The sequence below is a fragment of the Capricornis sumatraensis genome, chromosome 5 (genome assembly GCF_032405125.1).
Source record: "Capricornis sumatraensis isolate serow.1 chromosome 5, serow.2, whole genome shotgun sequence".
NCBI lineage: Eukaryota > Metazoa > Chordata > Mammalia > Artiodactyla > Bovidae > Capricornis > Capricornis sumatraensis.
The window spans coordinates 36537567-36559415 of NC_091073.1; the positions used below are offsets into that span (position 1 = coordinate 36537567).

General features: G+C 36.8%; 1 protein-coding gene across 1 annotated transcript; it reads left to right on the forward strand.

Annotated features, from left to right (window-relative positions):
- The first annotated feature begins 4510 nt into the window (after positions 1-4510).
- NUP42 (nucleoporin 42) lies at positions 4511-18451 on the forward strand. The gene is made up of 7 exons (XM_068973191.1): positions 4511-4622; positions 7055-7283; positions 8624-8718; positions 13304-13380; positions 14144-14230; positions 16801-16885; positions 17816-18451. Exons 1-7 carry the CDS (start codon positions 4511-4513, stop codon positions 18391-18393), a joined length of 1263 nt encoding a protein of 420 aa, XP_068829292.1. The 3' UTR covers positions 18394-18451.
- The last annotated feature ends 3398 nt before the right edge of the window (positions 18452-21849 follow it).

Sequence of the window (21849 nt, forward strand, 5' to 3'; positions counted from 1 at the left end):
CCCAGTTCTATCTTCCAAAGGACCCCATCCCTAGGTAACCATTAATCTTTCTTTTTCTAGATTTTGTTATTCTGAATAATTTTATGTTGGGTTTTGACCTTTGCTCTCTGTTGGGAAAAATGTGTAATATTTTTGAGGGTAGAATATTGATTTGTCATATCAATTTGATTATGTAGTTACTTAATATTACTTAAATAATTTCCCATATGGAATATACAACTGTTCAAGGTATTTTAAATAGATTACTCATTTCTTTAGGCTATATCTGCTGACTAGAATACACTATGATAAGTATGCAGATAGCTCTGATGTAGGTTATAATGAAGTGTGTGTGTGTTTTTCCTTAGTAATCTTAGTAATTCTAATTATTGTCTGTTTTCTGTCCTGGAAATAGTCTATGATATTGTTGATATCAGGATAATGAGCATAATATGTCAGTAAATATATTTTCTATTGCTCTCCCACCCAAAATTCCTATCCTATAAAGTGCTCTATTTTCTTTTTAGTAGACATGTTAATGTTAATATTGTATTTTTTGCAGTGATACTACTTAGATGACATAACAATTCAGTTTATACTTTTGAAAATCACAGTGTGAACATGAAATTTTAATGTCTTGAGAAAAAAGTTGTTGCTATCAAAAACATTAATTACAATTGTGACCTAGCTTTGAAAAACCTGAAAAATTTAGTCATGAAAAGGAGCCATTTTTAAAAACCAGCAGAAATACACTTCTGTTGAAATGTCACTCTTACTAACTAGAAAGCTTTTTTACTTTCCAGAGCTTTAGCCTCTTCTGATAACAAAGCTGTAAAATGGGATTCAAAATCTGGTTTATTCAGTTCTTAAGGGGATTTCCCTGTCTTCCAAACACCCATTGAATTTGTTAGCACTATCCATGTTTAATCTCCAAGAGCATTTTTCTTTTTATGATTGTCCTTTTCTACAGCATGTTGGTCTTGTTTCAGGTTGTCCTTAGGACATTTTAGTTTGCTTTTGTTTGTGTGTGTCACTCACTTGTGTCTGACTCTTTGCACACCCATGGACTATAGCCCACCAGGCTCCTCTGTCCATGGAATTCTCCAGGCAAGAATACTGGAGTGGGTTGCCATGCCCTCCTCCAGATTCAGGGGATCTTTCCCACCCAGGGATCAAACCCAGGTCTCCTGAATTGCAGGCAGATTCTTTATCACCTGAGCCACCTTAACATTACTTACGCTATTGGTGTGTTTCTCTTTCTTCTCACTTCTTTTTCAATTGCTTTGATCTTTCCTGTTGGAATCGCTCCTCAAATATCTGGTCCTTGACTGTGCATTTATATTTAAAATGAGATGTTAAAAAATTGTGAACTTTCGTGTACAAGTGTGAGCTGAAGTGTAAGAGAACTTCATCATATGATAAGGAAATGGCTGCCTATTTTTGTTGGAGATTGGTAAAAGATCCATAGATACTTTTCTGGGATGTCTGATTCTCCAGAAAATAAAACTTAAACTCCCACCTTTTGCAAGGGTTCGGGGGGGTGGGGGCGCAAACTAAGAAGAGACTGTCCTCCTGGCTGAAGGATTTCCGAGCTCAGGCAAAAGCACCATTCAACAGGCATACTTTGGTTCCTCTTTGTCAGTACCATAACTTGCCCCACTGTATTTACATCCTTGACTCTGAAGCCTCTCTTCTTACATTTTTGTCAAGAAAAACACCTATCTCCCATCAGGTAGGGTGAATAGTTCGCCCTTTTGCAATACATGGTGGTTCTTAATTCTTGAGGTCTCTTAATTTTCAGCCTTCTTTGGGGACACCAGTTATCCACCTTAAAAGAATATGACTCTTCCTCTAAGAAATTTACTATGTACTCTTATATGTACATTCAGTCTTCATAAATTGTGGTTTGAAATTATGGTTATCTCCTAATATAGTCAAAGACAAAGTTTTTGCTTGTTTTCCCTCTTATTTTGAGATATTTTCAAGCAGAAAGGGAGGCAGAGGTATTTTTATTCTGTCACCTTGAAATTAGACGTTTTCTTCCTATGGCCCCACTCTCCTGATTTCCATTTGCTCCTCCCCTAGCACTAATAAGTTCTACATTCCTCAGCCCTTGACTCTCATCATCTCACACAGCACTTTATCTTCTCCACCCTCACCCTCATTTAAAGCTTCATCCTAACTGGTATTATTTTAGGTCTTTGATGCCAGCAAAGTCCTTATACATGCTGGCATCTGCACGGATGAGAAGTCATTGGCCACAAAGAGAGACTGGTTATTACAAGGGGACTGCTCAAAAACAGATATGTTAAGAATACTGGGAGCCAAGTTTCTCACTGTGAAAGAGGAAAAAAAAAAAACAACAGAAGGGAAATAAAATGAATTCTGTGATCTTGGATTGAAATTGGAGATTATCAAAGTGTGAAGTCATACATATAGAAACCGAAATGTGCGTTGATATAAATGTGTCTGTCTATAGTATATATTCTCTAGCAATGCCCATGAAAGGATTTAGGAACAAAGATATCACAGAAGCAATGAACAAACTTAAGAGCTCAGATCTTGGCTTCTAAGTACCACCAAAAAAGACCCAGGTCTCCTTGGAGAGCAGGGAAAGTGTCAGATGACCCTGGAACATCTTTTAGGCCAGAAAGTGAAGTGCTCAAAGAAGCATGAGATGATTTGCACATGAAAATAAATGATAGTAACAAAGAATAACCCAGTGAATAAAATTGGAAACTCTTTAAGTCCATACTGATAGGAATAAATAAATGAGTGAATTAAAAGTTTGGTGAGGAATGAGGTTTTACATACTTTCAAAGTCTCTCCCTTTTGTTATTAATAACGGAGAGGAAAAGAGTAATTTTACAGTGGAGCAGCTTGCCAGATAACACCTGAAGTGATCAAAGTGAACATTATAATTAATGGGACAGACTGATGTGCACAACTTGACAGGTGGATTGTGAAGACCATGGATGCCAAAGATGCATAATCTAATTAACAAAACACTTAAGTCTGCATTAAGGAAATTTTATAAAATAGCTGTAAGTCAAGGTAGTGAAAGTCAAGGAGAGGCTGAGAAAATATTCCAGAATGAAGAAGTCTGAAGAAATATGAGTATGGCAATGATAATTTTGAACTGCATCCTTGTCTTTTAAAGGACATTATTGGGACATTTTTAAGGCAAAATATGAAAAGAATCTAAGGATTAGCAGTATGCAGCAATACTAATGTCCTGATTTTGGTTATTATATTGTGGTTAAGTAGAATGTCCTTGTTTGTAGGAAATGAAATAATTGGGTGGTGGGGCATCAAGTCTATAATATAGTCTAAAGTAGTTCAGGAAAACGTTCATGTAACTCTCCCACAATTTTTTTTTTTTCCCAAAAGAAATGAAACGAATTTAAAATATATATATACTAGATTGCACCAGTTATTCTCAGTGCTCTGTAGATTCCACTGTCTTCAAAATCCAAAGTATATGAGGAAGAACAATGGCTAATCTTTTAATTTTAAACTACCAGGGACAAACCTGTAATCCAACAGATCTATCGACTCATTGCAACCAAGGAGACAGCACACTAGAGGAACTGTAGTGTGCCTCACCACACAATGGAGAAGGTAGTTGTAGGATTAGTAGGAAAGGTGGAGTTCAGGTAAAATCTAAATGAAACAGTTTTGATACTCCAAAGCACAGCAGAGCAGTGTAATGATTCATCAACACCAGATCTGGAGTGAGAAGTGGATGTAGGGTCATGTTTCTTTGGAAACCACAAAGTTAAGAGGATATGAACTGTTTGTCGTTGTTTTTTTTCCAGGAATCCCCCTATCCGCAGCTCTGCACCTGGTGAGAAATAGAAGCTGCTTCTCTGTGTCAGGTGTCTTAGATCCTCTAGGCAACGAGTGGAATGTTTCATTATTACTGATAAAAGTTCACATAGCAACGTTCACGTGGGTTTTAAAAGAACAAAGTTTCTCTGTTTAAGAATGTAGTACTCACCCAAAGATGCCGGTTGTTATGATACTTTTTAGTTGCAGTTTGTCTTTAATCTGCTTCCTGTAAACGTTACTACTGGCTTACATTGTTACCCATCCTGATGAACGGCTGGCCAGGTTTTTACTAAGCAGTTACAAATGAAAATACGACTCTGCTTCTCAAATCACAGCTAATACTCCTCCCAAGGCTGAAGTCCTTGGTTTGCCTAACCAACTTTCTTCTCATTTGAGATCTCAAGCCTACCTCGAACGAGACCCTGCATCAAGCTCTTAAGCGCCTTTCTCCGCAAAACCGTTCAGGCATCCCGCCCTCCCAACGTTGCGCTCAGGGCGTGCGGGGCGGGCCCACTCTTCTCAAATCTTATTGGGTAAAATCCTCGCCTCTCATTACACTATGGGCGGGACAATAGAGAAAGGGCCTTTACCAGGCGCAAGAAGATGACATCACAGTAGCGGAGCCGGGACCTCCGGTTGCTCTGGGCTCTGCTCGCTGAGGGTGCCGAATGAAGGCCGCTCCGTTCGCGACACCGTCGCCATGACCATTTGTCAGTTCTTCCTGCAAGGCCGCTGCCGCTTCGGAGACCGGTGCTGGAACGAACATCCCGGCGCCAGGGGTGCGGGCGGAGGACGGCAGCAGCAGCCCTCAGGTGATGTTTTCCTCAATCCTGCGCAGCTAGCCGAGCAGGGGAAGGCCTGACGTGGGGCCGGGCGGGCGAGGGGCCGGGCGGGCGAGAATCCGGCGCCCCTCCTGGGGCCAGCCGCTGGGCACGGCGCCGCGGCGTACCAGTCAGGTGACGCGGACGTGCCCGCGCCGTCCCCTCGCCCGCCCCGCCCACTGACGTTTTCGCCCTTTGATTAGGAATTACGGCTGATTTTGTTAAGCGGACTGCAGCTTATTCGTGGTTACAGTGAAAAACAACGAATTTTTAAGTCGTAATTACATATCAAAACTACCTAGTCTTTGCACGGCAGTGGTTCCAGAATTGGCGTAAGTCGACCTAGAAGCCTTCTTGCTGTAACACTGTACTACTTTTCTGGGTACTGGTTTTTCCCGTTGATGCTTTTAATGTAATTTTTTTTTTTTTTTCTAAACTTTTTTCTAGGGAGAGGCTAGTAAGTGGGGTCAGAGTCAGGGCTCTTTGGGGAAGTCGTGAACTCCTTTGAAAATCTAATAAAAGCTACAGAGCCGTTAACCTCATATAAATGCACACGCTTGTAAAATTGGAGGTAAAATCGGGAGAGTGGGCTGCTCAGTTAAGAACTCTGGGCTCTGAAGTAAAGGTATGCAGGACTACGGTGACCTGTCTTCTGGTCATTCTGCCTAAGTCATTGTCAAAATTGGAATATTTCACTAAATCAATTATGGATGATGCAAAGGAACTGTCTTCGAGGAGAGGAGGGATCCGAAGTGAATCTATAGTACAATGCAAGCTTTTAGAGGTCAGATGAATAGTTAGATTTTCTTAGAACTGAAACTTAGTTCTTGAAAAGTACCACAGGATGCTGACCATCTCTCCCTTCTCTTTACTCCTGTACAGCTATTCATCTGACGTTTAAACCTTTTGTTACATTGTGGTTTCACTTTTATAGCTCTTCTAGAAGACAATCTTTTTGAATTACCCACAATTAGTCTAGTGAAATATTCCAAACCAAAAATTAGGATTCCGGCTCAGACAAATGTATTTCCAGGAACAACAAAACGTTATATGGAGACTTACTCTAAATACAGTACAGAATAAATGTTGAATAGATAGATTGATGGATTTTAAAAGTGTAAATAAAACTAGTTAAATAAACAGTGTATCTAATGCCCAGAAATGAATGCTTGCAGAGTCAGTAAGTATGAAGGCCAAAAGCTATATCCAAATGATGGAATGAATTTCTTCGGTTGTGAAGGAAAAAAGATCACAAAAAAAGATCAAACTCTAGAAAAATACAATATTATTAACCCCTACTTGTGGGATCTGGTCTAGCAATGTTCCCCCTTTCCTCTTTGGTTTCGTTAAGTAGTTTTAGAATTGGGAGATGAATTTTTTAAAGGAGTGTATCTCCCATCACTCCAGTTTTATTATACATATTTAATAGCATATCTCCTAATTCAGTTAGAAACATGGTGAATTATCTTGGCCCCAACTGAGAAGTGATGAATAAATAATATAGTTGAAGTGATAAGATTTTTTTTAAATATAGAGACAGAAAGGAGAAAGTCCTGTTGGCTCATTTTGATAGTCATAAGAATGCTAAAAATATGCTTATAATAGAGAAAGTCAGTGCACTTTATTCATATGTAAACTACTGCTACAATTCTCATATGGAAAATAGGATGATAGGTGTTTTCTTTCTCAGAATACTTTGTCAAATAGATTTACCCATCTATCAAGGACAGAAGGTAAAATCTAATCTTTTCAATAAACTTAATACTTTGCTCTTTGTTCAGCTTTTACTACTATATAGGGCCCAATTGGGGAGCAAAGAATGATACAGATACAGCTTTTTATCATGAAGGAGCTTATGATATAGGTTACATGCCTTCTGTCCACTCCATTATCAAACAATTGTTTATTTAATAAACTTACATCAATTGAACTTAGTAATATATCATAATTTTTCTATGGATTTACAGTCCTCTCAGTCTTGTTAAATTAGATCATTGTGTGATTTGTTGCTACTGTGTGTGTGTGTGTGTGTGTGCGTGTGTGTGCGTGCGTGCGCGCGCGCGCTCAGTTGCTCAGTCATGTCCGACTCTTTTGTGACCCCACGGGCTGTAGTCCTCCAGGGTCCTCTGTCCATGGGATTTCCCAAGCAAGAATACTGGAGTAGGTTGCCATTTCCTTCTCCAGGGCATCTTCCCGATCCAGGGATCAAACCTGCATTACTACCAGGGAAGCCCCTTTGTTGATATTATACTTAATTATATATATTGAAAATGAAAAGTTTTATAATTTAAAATGAGTGGGCATATAGTGCCTGTGGAATCTTTATATAATATCTGCATATAATACGATAAAATATAATGAAATTTTTAGAGATTGAAAACATGAGTTGCTAGTAAAATTGTTTATTTTGTTGTTTATTTCAGGTAGTAACAGACGAGGATGGAATACCACCAGTCAGAGATATTCCAATGTTATCCAGCCATCCAGTTTCTCCAAGCCTACACCATGGGGGGGCAGCAGAGATCAAGAAAAGCCATCTTTTGCTGCTTTTGATTCTGGAGAGTCTGCTAGCAAGAACAGGGGATTTGGCTTATCTCAGAACCCATTTGCTTCACCTGGCTCTGATGACCAGAAAGATGATAAGAAGCTTCTGTAAGTGAAAGCCTTCAGAAAAATTACCACCCATTTGCTTATTTTTTCCCCAAAGCACCCGTAATATTTCCTTAAAAAAGAAGTAATCTTATTATTTTATTAAATTGTTATAAAATCAAAATAAGCAAAAGAAAAAGCATCCATGATCAGAGGTAATCTCTGTTTTTCAGGTGTCATGCTAGACTTTATTTCAACTTAAAATGTGATATGTCAGTGCAATGTCTTCTTGGGGATAATTACTCTTTTCCACTTTTCTATCGATGATACTGTACTGTGAATATCTTTCTAAGGTAATCCTGCTTATGTTAAATTATGAGTTCTTTACAAACTATGAGGTAATTTAAAGCAGTTTGTGATTTTTGAGGTCACTTACAGCATCTTGTATTTTTCTTTCTATAATAAAACTTTTACTTCAGTTACTTCATGCAAACTGATTTTATTTGATTTCCTTCATTATTGTGGAGTATATTTCTTATCATTTATTGAGAACATTTGTAGTAGAATTTATGACTGGTGCTGAAACAGTGCCTGGCTGTATATAAGTGTTCCCTCAGCTCCCAGCAACTAGGACAGTGCTTAAATATATTCATTAGTCTTTTATATCCCATAATTAAATTAGAACTAGTTGTAAACATTTTGAGCCATGTATCAGATACAATTGAGTAAGTAAAATAAAACAAATGAAACACTCCTTCCTATATTTGATGTTATTGTAAAAATCCTAAATTTTAGTATTATTTTATTATCAACTGCCATTCTTACTTCATTAATTGTGCCATTCTGGGTAAGAGGGAAATATTTAATTTAGAGCTGAATATATCCATGACTTTGCTAACAAATTAACCATGGACATGAGTCTGTTCTGTTTTTGCAAAATGTGAGAATTAGACAAAATGATCTCTGAAGTCCTACCTACTTAAATATTTTATGGTTCTTTATTACTTACTGGTTCTTTTTTTCCCAGTTAAATGATCATTGATGTTAATTATAATGAACAGAGAAAATTAAAGTTAATATTGTGTATTTTTAAATGTTAAAGTTAATATTGTGTATTTTATATTTCAGTTCTTTAAGATGTATATGTATCTAGTGAGTTCTCAAATAAATATATTGGTTAATGGTTCAGGTACTGGAAAACCAAAATTATAAATGTCTTTGATATTATTTATAATCATGAAGTGCAGCTCATATTTTTGTAAACTTCTGCTTTGAAGGACACTTCAGAAAATATAGTGGAAAAATCTAAAATTATATATTTGCTATAACAATCACTGAAAATTATCAATGATAAATTTTACCAAGCAGAAGAAAAAGATCTTTTGCCATTTTTTTTTTTTTAGGGAAGGTATTGTTAAAGATATGGAGGTTTGGGAATCATCAGGGCAGTGGATGTTTTCTGTTTATTCACCGGTGAAAAAGAAACCGAATATTTCAGGTAACTAGAAATTATGTGTTTTTAAAATGTGTTTTACCTGCTATTATTTTCTAAAACCAAGACCAGATCAAAAAAAGAAATTAACCAAAAATTTAGCTACAGTTAGGGGAGTTTGGACATTGTTTAGAATACCTGAGTATTCTACCAGAACTTTGTAATTCAGAGATTGAGTTTGGAAGATATAGTTCAAGATATATTGATCCCTTGAGAAAACCAGTAAAATGAGGACTCGCCACTGGCCGCATTTCTAATTCTGTAAGCCTAAGAAGAGGCTCTACTTCCCTGGTTCCCTGTAGATACTACTTCGGAACCTTTAGCTGCCTACAGAGAATAGAAGAGTCATATTATGCCTGCCATTAGGCTTTGATTCTGTTCTCTTTCCTCTTTTTTTCTAAGGATAGTTATTTTTAATAAAGCATGTTGGTACCTCTTCTGGAGGTAATGTTTGAAGTTAGGGAGCCTTAGAATACTCCTTTCTTTCCCACTTTCTTTTGTCCATAGCTCATTTGGGCTGAAAGCTAGACTACCACAGTTTTCTAAGCCTGCTCTGAGTGGTCCTAGGCCCTATGAAGTTGAACAGGAGGTGTTTGGAAAACGAGGGCCCTTTCAGTCTCTCAGAACTCTGGAATTTCTGTCTCTGCTCTACCTGCTCATTCTCTGTGAGCATTTGCATCACACCACTCCTTAGTCATTTATTTACTAATCATTCAACAAATACTTATTGAATTTCTTTTTTGCCAGGCCTCATTCTAGGTGGTAGGGATATAGCAGTGAATAAGATAGCTAAGATCCATCCCTCATGAAGTTTATGTTCTTGAGGGATGGAGGCAATAAGCAATACAAATAAATAATTTTAAATAATGATTTTTCTGTAAAGTTAATAAGTGTTAAGCCTTTTTGAAAAAGTTGAGAATTGGACATGATGCCTAATGTCCTGAAGCGGTGGTTCTCAATATAAAATATAGATCCTTCAGCAGCATTGTTAGATAAAATATAGGGCATCCAGTTAAATTTAAATTTCAGATAAGTAATTATATTTTTAGTATATGGATATCCCGTGTACTATTTGGGGCATACTTATACTTTTGTTTTTTGGCTTTGGCATTACCATATGGCTTGTGGGGTGTTAACATTCCCTGACCAGGATTTGAACCCAGGCCCATGGCAGTGAAAGCATGAAGTCTTAACCCCTGGACTGCTAGGATATACTTACCTTTTGAAGTATTTGTTTGTCAGAAATTCCAATTTAATTGAGTAACCTTTTTTTTTTTTTTTTTTTTTTGCTAAATCTGGCAACCCTTTTCCTGAGATCCTTTTTAGGGACTATACAAGTTTAGAAATATTTTCATAATAATACTAAGACATTAATTGCCATTTTCACTGTGTTGAGATTTGTACTGTTGGTGTAAAGCTGTTGATAAGGTACAGGCAACAAACTACTAGTAGATTATAGTAGTCAATAGAAAAAAATTTTTTAATGACATTTTCACTTAAGAATGTCCCTGATGAAGAGGTAAAAGTTATTAATTTTATAAGGATACACCTTTTAAGTATTCTGTGTGCAAATGGGAAACGCATAAAGTAACATTAACAAATATGAATTTTTTTTCTATTGTAAGATGACATGTGCTAACATTTGGAAATTCTGGATAACTCAGTGAACCAATATTTTCCAAATGACCAGTATGTGAAGTTACAAAATTGTACATGGTTGAAAAATTCATTCTAAGTGAAGTAATGTGAAAGGCACTCAGTTGTGTCCGACTCTTTGCAACCCCAGGGACTAGAGAGTCCATGGAATTATCCAGGCCAGAATACTGGAGTGGGTAAACTAATTAATAGTTTGGTTCATTAATATGATATCATTAATATGATTTGAGTCCACATTATAGCTAATCTTTAAGAAACTATTGCCTGTCAAGTTTTGGTATTGTACCAAAGAAGAATATCCACAATTATCTGAAAAGACTACTAAAGTCATCCTTGCCCAGCTACATATCTGTGTGAGTTTTTATATACTTGAACCAGGCAATGTATTGAAACAGATTGAAGCAGATTGAATAGCAGAAGCAGATATTATAATACAGCAGTCTTCCATTAAGCCATGCATTAAAGAGATTTGCAAACATAAAACAATGCCACTTATATCACTGTTTTTATTTTTTGTTTTGGAAAATATTTTTTTTTATTTATGTTGACACATTGATTTCTTATTTTTAAGTGAATATTTTCTACATTTTTCAGTTTTCATTTCAAATATGGTGAATATTGATTAATGTAACCTATGTAAGCAAAAGGTCTGGAATCCTTAATTATTTTTAAGAATGTAAAAGGGTCCTGAAGTCAGAAAGTAGGAGAATTGCTGTCTTGTAGGCATCCTTTATAATGAATGAATTTTTCTTTTGCCACTAGAATGATACTGTATTTATACTTACCTTTGAAAGAATTGAGAAAATAGTCACCCAGATCAATTTCTGTCTTTGTGGTTCACCATGAGTGACTGATGGAAGGAAGAGAAAGTAACCAGAGGGACAGTGTTTCTTTACTTAGAGAGGTTATCTCTTTTTAGGAAGTAGTATTGAAGCTGAGTCCTGAATGAAGAGATGTCTCTTCTGGGAAGATTTGAGGGGAAATGTTCCTGGCAATATAATAGGTAGTGCAGAGCCCGTTGTGCAAACAGGATTGGCATACTTGTAGATTAGTGAGGCCTGAATAGCTGGAAGAGAGTAAACAAGAGAAAGAGTAATATAATGTTAGGCCAGAGAGAGGCAGCCAGGGGCCAGATCATGTTGGACCTAATTGCACTAGGAAGCCACAGAGAGTTTTGAGCAGGAGGAGGGATGTGATCTGATTAGAAAAAGCTTGCTTAGACTGTTACGTGAAAAGAAATGGTTTGCTGGGAACAGGGGTTGGGGGCACAAAATAGAGGAAGGGAAATGAGTTAGGAGACAGCTGCTGTTGACTGAGAGTTACTTGCAGTGGAGACAGAATGGGTCAAATCTGTGTTCTGTTTTGGAGCTAGAACTGGCAGGAGGCCTATTAGTTAGATATGGGCAACAAGAGAAATACAAGGTGATTCTTGGTTTTGTGGTCTGAGTAGTTTGTAAAGATAAGTTGTTAGAGAGCATCGAGGGTTCTGATTTGAATCTTTTAGGTTTTTTTATTCGAAGGTACGAGTCTTTGGAGTTAGTGGTATCTGGTTACCAGTAATTCTCTGTAGAAAAATATCCTGAGCAATTTTCTTTCTTCTTCTTTTTTTTTTTTTTTTCCTCAAAAAGTTTTCCTTTTCTGAAAGTTATATCATAGAAAATTTGAAAAATACAGAAATATGTAAATAAAATAAAGATCAACTGATCTCAGAGTTAACAGCTGTGACTTTTTAGTGTATTTCTTTCAAAACATGTACACACTTATTTCTTATTATATATATAATTAGCAATCATAACCTAGTGTTGCAGAAGCCTTGTTGTTTTCAATGTCTCTATTACTAGAAATACTAGAATGAACATCTTTTTTATGTAACACCCTTTGTTTACATGTTCAATCATTTCCTGAGGTCAGATTCTAGAAATTCTGTTAGAATCAAAAGGTGAGTATTTGTAAGGCCTTGACATTTATTGACAATTTTCTTCCCAGAAAAGTTTTACCGTGATTTCCATAATGGCAACTTAGAAGAATGTCCATTTTACCACATCCTTAATGATAATCATCCATTTTTAATTTTTGCCAGTCTGATAAATAAAACATTGTATCTATTTTAAGTTGTATTTTTATTTTAAAAAAAGTTTGTATCCACTTATTTTTGCCTGTGTTGGGTCTTCATTACTGCACAGGGGCTTTTTCTAACTGCAGTGAGTAGGGGTTGTTCTCTAGCTGCGCTGCATGGGCTTCTCAATGCAGTGGCTTCTCTTGTTGAAGAGCACATGTCCTGGAACATGCAGGCTTCAGTGGTTGTGGCATGGAGGCTCAGTAGTTGCAGCTCGAGGGCTCTACATCTCGGACTCAGTTGTTGTGGCACGTCGGTTTAGTTGTCCTGTGGCATGTGGAATCTTCCCTGACCACCAGGGAAGTCCTAAGTTGTAATTTTAAACTGAACTTTTCAATTTCATTTGTATACTGGCTATTTGAGTTATTTTGTGGATTGCTTGCCCATGTTAGCTTATTTTTCTTACTGATTTGTAAGAGCTGTGAGCTCTTATACATTCTCATTAACTCTTCTGTCATATATGTTGCAGTTATGGTGTTCCCAGTTTACTGTTTGCCTTTTAATTTTGCTTGTTATAGTTTTTGACATACAGAATTTTTTTTATAAGTTCAAATGTATATGTAATCAACTCTTTTTCTTTTCTGTATTATTCCTTCCACTCCATTTATCTTTAGAAAATTTTACCCCTTCAATAATGAACTATATTTTATTCTAATTTTATACTTTATTAAATAGAGTCTAGTTTTTGAATTCTTTCCTTACGATTATGAAATTTTTGTACTGATCAAGATTAGCATATTTTCCTATCTAGCACCTCTCATTTTACTATACTATCAAAAGTATTGGTATTTAAAGATTCCAATTGATTCCTCACTTCAGGTTTTACAGACATTTCACCAGAGGAGTTGAGACTTGAATACCATAACTTCTTAACCAGCAATAACTTACAGAGTTATGTAAGTTTGTTTCCTATTCATCTAACTAACAGATTAGCTGTTAATTATTGTCTTCTCTATAGTGGCTCACTTGTGTGTTGGCAAAGTGGATGAGGTCTATATTTTTTTTTTTTTCAGAAAACTATTTTCTAAATTATTTTCTTTACAATTGGTTGGTTATCTAAAGTGATGAGAGTATACTTTGATTATAGTAACTACCAATGCTTTTATTTTTATTACCAATTATCCAGCGATCAGTCCCAGAAATCATACCCTTTCATCATTTGACAGATGTTTATGGTGCATCTCTTACATGCAGACACCATGATGAATGCTAGGAAAACAAATAAGATGCACTCTTGGGTGCAGATTAGCCTTCTCATGTGTCAGGTGTCAAAAAATTGAAAAACTGGGGGAGAATAAGTTTAGTGCTTAAAGGAAATGACATAAACTGTATTTTCCTATTGTCTACCATCAAAATCATATCAACCAGTACACATGTTTGTCTCCCATCCAAACATAAGCATTAATAACTCTGTGCTGCCAGGTACTTGGGATCTTAACTAGGTGACACAAGGAGCTGGGGAATAGGGAAGGGGAAAGGGGTCTACAGCAGGAGTGTCTGTGGCAAGCAGGGGTGGATTAATGAGGATTTTACAAGTTGTGGGCCATAAGAATGCTTTATAAATTTATTGTGACTTTGGGAATAAAGACATGAAGTTGTTGAAGAGATTACCTTAAACACTCAATATTGACACATTATTTTTCTGTCCTCTTTCTTCAGCTAAATTCTGTCCAGCAGTTAATAAATCAGTGGAGGAACAGGGTGAATGAACTGAAAAGTCTAAATACATCAACTGCAATAGCTTTGGTGAGTATTGGAGAATCTCCTACAAGGAAGTATCTTATCTGTTGCCTTTTTGCAGAATTTCATTTTGGATTTGTGAAACAAAGCTAAAATTCTCTATCAAGAATTATGATACACATTCTCAAGAACCGTAATATATTATCATTTAGAGTCAAGGTTCTGGAATTCCTTTCTCTCTGTTCCTTAGTCAGAAAAGCACAGATAATTATGCTTTTCTAAAACTATTCTTAGGATTAGGTTTTTAATTTTGGTAGTACTAGTTTTGAAAATTGGGAAATATATAATATAAATTCAAATATTCCAAGTTATCAGCATTTGAAAAGAAATTGCTTTGAAAAATGATATGAATACACATATTTAAATTTATTTATTTATTTATTGACTGCATTGGGTCTTAGTTTTGGCACATGGTATCTCCATTTCAGCACGTAGGCTCTCTGGTTGAGGCATGTGGGCTTAGGTGCCCCATGGTGTGTGGGATCTTAGTTCCCCAACCAAGGATTGAACCTGCATCCTCTGCATTGGAAGGCAGATTCTTAACCACTGGACCACCAGGGAAGTCACATGGAGACTAATGCACACTTTGGTGACTGAAGGACACTTACCATATGTTCCTGTCTTATACAGAAATGCTGTTAGGAGATATATACGCACTGGTCCCCAAAGATACATGATACTGCTGTAGCATGTTCATTATCTCTGTTGATAAAGTTTATTTTTCTACCCCCCAAAATGTTCTTAAGAGCATTATTTTTAAATAAAATATTTGCGTTTGGAATTTAATATATCCAGTTTCCTAGGTGATTTTTCTTTGTACTTTCTGAAAAAAGCTATGAGAGTAGTAGCAGCCTGAACTTAGTGAATGACTGAAAGTCCCAATACCCTACTCCTTAAATATCTGCTTCTAAATGACTAGACTCTTGTGCAAGCTCGTTTCTTCTGCCTTTCAGTTGTTGTCATGCCATTTGAATTCAGTAGGACTTCTTGGAAGTATTTTTTCTCTAGATGAGAGGTGGCCCACCATCACCAATGCTAATGTGTAAGGGGTAACTGAGTTCAGAGAACTACGGAGCTTCCTTCAAGGTTGGAAGTTCTGTGTTCTTTGACAGCTTCCAAGGGGCCCTTCTGTAGGTGAGAATCTTGGATAGCCCACCTACAGCTGGCTTCAGTTCAGTTCAGTCGCTGTCCGACTCCTGCGACCCCATGAATCGCAGCACGCCAGGCCTCCCTGTCCATCACCAACTCCCGGAGTTCACTCAGACTCACGTCCATCGAGTCAGTGAAGTGATGCCATCCAGCCATCTCATCCTCTGTCGTCCCCTTCTCCTCCTGCCCCCAGTCCCTCCCAGCATTAGAGTCTTTTCCAATGAGTCAGCTCTTCTCATGAGGTGGCCAAAGTACTGGAGCTTCAGCTTTAGCATCATTCCTTCCAAAGAAATCCCAGGGTCGATCTCCGTCAGAATGGACTGGTTGGATCTCCTTGCAGTCCAAGGGACTCTCAAGAGTCTTCTCCAACATCACAGTTCAAAAGCATCAATTGTTCGGTGCTCAGCCTTCTTCACAGTCCAACTCTCACATCAATACATGACCACAGGAAAAACCATAGCCTTGACTAGACGAACCTTAGTCAGCAAAGTAATGTCTCTGCTTTTGAATATACTATCTAGGTTGGTCATAATGCATCAATTCTTTATGTCCAGTTATTCTTTTAATTCATTATATGGATATAATATAATTTGTTTATCCAGATTGCTTATATGATAATTTGTTTATCACACAAGCTGAGAGAGAGAAGCTAGCCCCCCCCAAAAAAACCAAAAACTGTAAACTATATGATTCTATTTATATGAAACTCTAGAAAAGACAAACCTCATTTCTAGTAATAAAAAGTGGATGAGTGGTTCCCTGGGACCAGAGGTTGGAAGAGGGTTGCCTGGAAATGGACACACGAGAACTTTTATGGGTGATGGAAATATTCTAAATCTTGATTGTAGTGATGGTTGTAAATTTATGAAAACCCATTGAAAAATAAATTTCTCAGTGGATGCATCTTATTTTATGTAAACTATACCTCAATACAGTTGAATTTTAAAAAATGCTGGGGACTTCCCTGGTGGTCCAGTGGCCAAGACTGCGTTCCCAATGCAGGCGGCTGGGGTTCTATACCTGGTTGAGGAGCTAGATCCCACAGGCCGTAACTAAAGGATCCTGAGTGCCACAACCGAGACCCAAGTCAGCCAAATAAATAACTATTTTTTAAAAACAATGCCAGTAGGGTTTTCAAATGAGAGAAATAATATATGCTTGTATTAATGAGCAAGGACTTATTAGAGGTCAGGATTAAGTGAAAAATTCATTGAAAAGGAGATTAACGTTCACAATTCATCAGCCAGACCATCACTCTGAACTCCTTGAGAAGGGCCCATTTTTTCTATGCATATTCACTTGTGGGCATTTTTCTATGTTAAACAAAATGAAGACATTTTAAAGTGCACATTTGAAAAATTAAATTTGGCTAAAAGTGTACAGAAAAAGTACTTGAGTTATTCACTTGCCTACCTCTTTTTTAATAGCTGTCCGATTTACAGGATGGAGTGAATCAAGCAGCACCTTCATTTGGATTTGGCAATAGGCAAACAGTAACATTTGGGTCACCAGGTAAGTGACAAAGTCATGCAAGACTTGACCGATTAAGAAAAATGGAATTTTATGGGTTTCAAATACAAAGTCTGAAGGTGTCTCTGTGCCATTTTAAGTCACCCTTGCAAATTCTACCACCTTCCATAATAGAGCTTCAAAGAATTTGGCTCATCTAGCATTTGTGGTTCAGAGAAGGCGATGGCACCCCAGTCCAGTACTCTTGCCTGGAAAATCCCATGGACAGAGGAGCCTGGAAGGCTGCAGTCCATGGGGTTGCGAAGAGCCGGACACGACTGAGCGACTTCACTTTCACTTTTCACTTTCATGCATTGGAGAAGGAAATGGCAGCCCATTCCAGTGTTCTTGCCTAAAGAATCCCAAGGATGGGGGAGCCTGGTGGGCTGCTGTCTATGGAGTCGCACAGAGTCAGACACGACTGAAGTGACTTAGCAGCAGCAGCAGCATTTGTGAAATAGTGTTCAGAATGGGCACGTTCTTTGAAAGACCCTATGGCTCAGGTTTTAGATGTATATTTTAGGAATGGTTTTTCTAGAGTTTCATAGGACTACATAGCTACGGTAATAGCACCTATGTGGACTTTCTCGTTTCTGTACATAACAGCGTAGTTTTGTCTTCAAATGACAGCTCCACCGAGAGGAGAGGACAAGCTGAAGTGAAGGTCCACTCCCTAATCCCTGAGATTTCTCAAGAGCTACCTTCTTAAGTGAAGGTAAATTAGAGTGCGAATGAGATCAGTGTAGCAGAAAGACAGGCCAACAGGGCTTAGTGAGTTTGTCCTAACTTCTCATTTTCACTTTTCTTCCTTCCAATAAGTTTCTCATCATCTAAACATGGCAGAAATAAGAAAAAGAAAAGGTGGGGGCAAGGTGGTAATATAGCTACATTTTTTGACTAATAGTTTCTTTTTTCTTTTTCTGGTTTTCATAGGTTTTCCAGTGAATAACAGCAGCAGCAACAGTGCTCAGAATTTTAGTTTTAAACCAAGCTCTGGATTTTCTACAGCCTCTTCTGGAAGCCCTCCTGTGTTTGGGAATACTCCTGCATTTGGAGCTGTACCTGCTGCCAGTTCTGCCATCGCTGCTGCTACTCCGACTTTTGGCCTTAGGAAACCCGAAATCACATCTGCTGCTTCATTTTCATTTAAAACCCCTGCAGCTTCTGGTTTTGGATCATCTGGATTTTCAGGATTTTCACCTTTTATGGCAGCAAGCCCTGTTGGATCTCCAGTGGCCCCAGCCTTTGGAAGTGGCAGTTCTGCAGCTGGTTTTGGTAGTCCAGGCTCACAGCCTCACACTGCTTTCTCTAAGTCATCCAGTGACACCTTTGGAAACAGCAGCGTACCTGCCTCTCTCTCATTCTCGCTTGGCAGCACCACAACAGATAATGCATTATTCACACCCAAGGATCAACTAACAGCAGAAGAACTGGAACAATTTCAATCCAAGAAATTTACTCTGGGAAAAATTCCATTAAAGCCACCACCTGTGGAACTTCTAAATATTTAAAAGGGCAATTTTAAATACAGAAAAAAAAAAACCAGCTTTTAAAATTGTTTTGAGTGGTTCATATGAAAGAGGAGGTATATATATATATATATATATATATATATATATATATATATATATATATATAAAAGTGTGTATATATATATATATATAAAAGTGTATATATATATATATATATAAAAGTGTATATATATATACACACACACACACACATGTATATGCATATATATTGCATGTATATTTATAAGAAGTATAAATTTTTGATAATAACATTAGGAGTTCTTAAATTTAACAGTTTTCCTTGAGTCTAGCTATTTAAGTAAAACAACAAAAAGTAGCAAAAGATTTTTTCTTTTTCTTTTTTTTACTGTAATGATGAATGGAACTGAAAAAACTGTCAGGGTGCACTGAATAAAGTACTTTTCTCATTCTGTATCACTTTATACTGTCTTACCCTTTAAATTTTTACCTTTAAACTTTTTTTTTTTTTTTTAAGGAAAGAGATAATTTCTAGAACCAGTAGGGAAAAAATGCTTGTTTAGTCTACCTACTGAATAAACATCAGTAGCATGGTGACTTTCTTTCGTGTAAAGAAGATTCTCTTAAAGAGAGAAATATAATTTTTAAAGGGTAAAAGCTTTTATTTTTAGTACCTAAGAAGCATTTTCGCCTCAAAATTTTTCCTCCTCAGTTTTGGCCATCTCGTGAACCATTTGAGTTTTTGTCAACATTTTCATGCTAGTTTCTATCTTGGCCTAATTTATATGTAATTCTGTTTTTTCCTCACATTGTCTCATCAAGTGGATGGATGGTAAGAGGACTAGAAATTATGATCTCATATAGATGAAGAGCATTTGTGTATGTATATATCCTTTGTCGATGCATAAGACATTTCTGGAAGAATAAGAAACTTGCTAATAATGACTACCTCTGGTAAAAGAATTGGTGTCTGTTCGGAGAAAAACTTTATATACCATTTTGAACTGTTTGCATATTTTACCATGTACATGTGGTAGTTTGTTTTTTTAATTAAAAGAAGATGACGGAAAATTAGGAAGCTTTTTCCAACTAAACATTATTGGCAAGTTTAATGATAACTATGATCAAGCTAGTTTTTCAAGATGCATTTTTGAAAAGCATTTTTTTTTAAACAAGTATTCAAGATGCATCTTTTCTAGGCTTTTTTCTTTTCAAGTAACAGAGAAGTAACTTTATAACTGGAAAAAGGTCATTGAAGAACAAGTCTAGGCTTTCTTCCACCTCCATTTACATTATTAAGGTATGCTCATTCCTTTTGGTGTATTTCTTAAAACCTTTCTATAAAATGTTTATTATAACAACTTTGGAAATTTAAGGAAATTAAAATTATCAATAATCTCTTCCCCCGCCCAAGAATAGTGTATATTGAGGGATGAGGACTCACCAGCTGTTTCTAGAGTTTTTAGAATTTTCAGATGTGTTTGGGTCTCCCTGTGTCCTCAGATTGAAGGAGTAGTATCTTATATATATGGTTGATCCAAACAGCCAGAGACGTCATTAGTTGAATCATATGTGTCAAGAGTTCTGTGTTCCTTTTTCAAGCCTCAGAAGATTATATAACTAGCACTGTGAGAACAGTTTCTTTACACAGATCAGGTATTGAACTGATTTTTAAGTGAAAGTCTTACCTATTGAAGATATACGCTCCATGTGATTTTAGCATATATACAAAGGATTTGGTCCTCAGGGGATCCAGATTCTCTGTTACACTTTCTGAAGAACTTTATGACTCAAACTAAGTTTTGGAACCCCAGCATTCCAAATAAGGGGTATGTTTGAAACCGTCCTTGGTATAGAGATGATAAATAGACCCTAAGTTTCTGTTTTGATTTCAAGTTCTTTATAAGGACTTTCAATGGTTTTTTTTTTTTCCAACTTACAGTTGACTCCTAGAGTTCTCCTACTCATGGTATGAACCCTGCATAAAGGTAGATTAAGTTTCAAGACCTTAAAAAGGAGTGGAAGGGAAGAGGCAACCAAAAGGTGCAAGAGCAAGTACTGCCATCTGGGTTTATTCAGTGAGGCAAGAACCAATTCTGACAGCTGGTCACATTGAACGTATACTCCCGAGTAAGCACAGACAGCCCCGTTTCACAGCTTCTACAACAGCTGCCTCAATTCTGACAGAGCTGGTCACACTGAACGTATACTCCCGAGTAAGCACAGACAGCCCCATTTCACAGCTTCTACAACAGCTGCCTCTTTTCCCTAGGACTTAGAGGAAGGGACAGAATTGCATATAAGGTTTTATTACAGGTAAAATGATCTAACTAGCTTGATTATTTGGTCACAGAAGGATAGAAGTATAACAGCTGAGAGCTAATTAGAAAGGGAGAGAGAAGCTGATATTAAAACTATTTAAAAGATATGATTTAGCTACAGAGTATGTATTGTTCACGTATTGTTCATAAACGAATCTAATCTGTTGTCCAACAACAGTAAGTTGGTTAATCTGGTAGATTCATATATTGGAGTACAGCTTTTCTAAATGACCTGGGTTTTCACTCTGTAGTCAATGGACAAAAGCTTGTTATTTATTATTTTATTATTGTTACTCTAATTGCACTGACTGGGACACTCAGTGCTGTGTTGAATAGTAGTGGTGAGAGGGGGCATCTTTGCCTTGTTTCTGATCTTAAAGGAAAAACTTTCTTTCATGATTGAATATGATATTAGCTGTGGCCTTTTCATGTATGGCTTTTATTATGTTGAGGTGGTTTCCTTATTTTCCCCAGTTTGTTGAGTGTTTTTGCCATGAAAAAGTTTTTACTTTGTCACATGTTTTTTTATGCATCAGTTGAGATGATCTTAGGAGTTTTGTCCCCATTTCGTTAATGTTGTGTATTTATACTGATTGATTTTGTATGGTGAACCATCTTTGCATCCCAGATACAAATCCCACTTAATCATGTGTTAATACTTTTAATGTGCTGTTGAATTCAGTTTACTAGTATTTTGTTGAGGATTTTTGTGTCATTATTCATCAGGAATATTTGTCTATAGTTTTCTTGTGTCTTTTTTTCTGGTTTTGGTATCAGAACAATGCTGGCTTCATACCGTGAGTTTGGGGATGTTCCCTCCTCTTCAGTTCTCTGGAAAGATTGGTATTAATTCCTTAATTGTCTGATAAAATCCTTCAGTGAAGTCATCTTGTCCTGGTTGGCAGTGTTTGATTACTGCTTCAATCTCCTTATTATAGGTCTGTTCAGATTCTTTACTACTTGATGATTTAGTTTTGGTAGTTTGTATGTTTCCAGGAGTCAATCCATTTCTTCTGGGTTATCTAATTTGTTGATATTTAATTGTTCACAGTAATCTTTTATAATCCGTTTCTATTTCTGTGACATCAGTTATAATATCCACTCTTTTGATTCTAATTTAGTTATTAGAATCTTTTAGCTTTTTTTCTTAGTTAAT

What these genes read in the sequence shown, in the direction of transcription:
- NUP42 (XM_068973191.1), top strand. Translation starts at nt 4,511, where the DNA reads ATGACCATTTGTCAGTTCTTCCTGCAAGGCCGCTGCCGCTTCGGAGAC. An exon ending in ACGGCAGCAGCAGCCCTCAG is followed by an intron (nt 4,623 to 7,054) that starts GTGATGTTTTCC and finishes TGTTTATTTCAG; the next exon opens with GTAGTAACAGACGAGGATGG. An exon ending in AAAGAAACCGAATATTTCAG is followed by an intron (nt 8,719 to 13,303) that starts GTAACTAGAAAT and finishes TCCTCACTTCAG; the next exon opens with GTTTTACAGACATTTCACCA.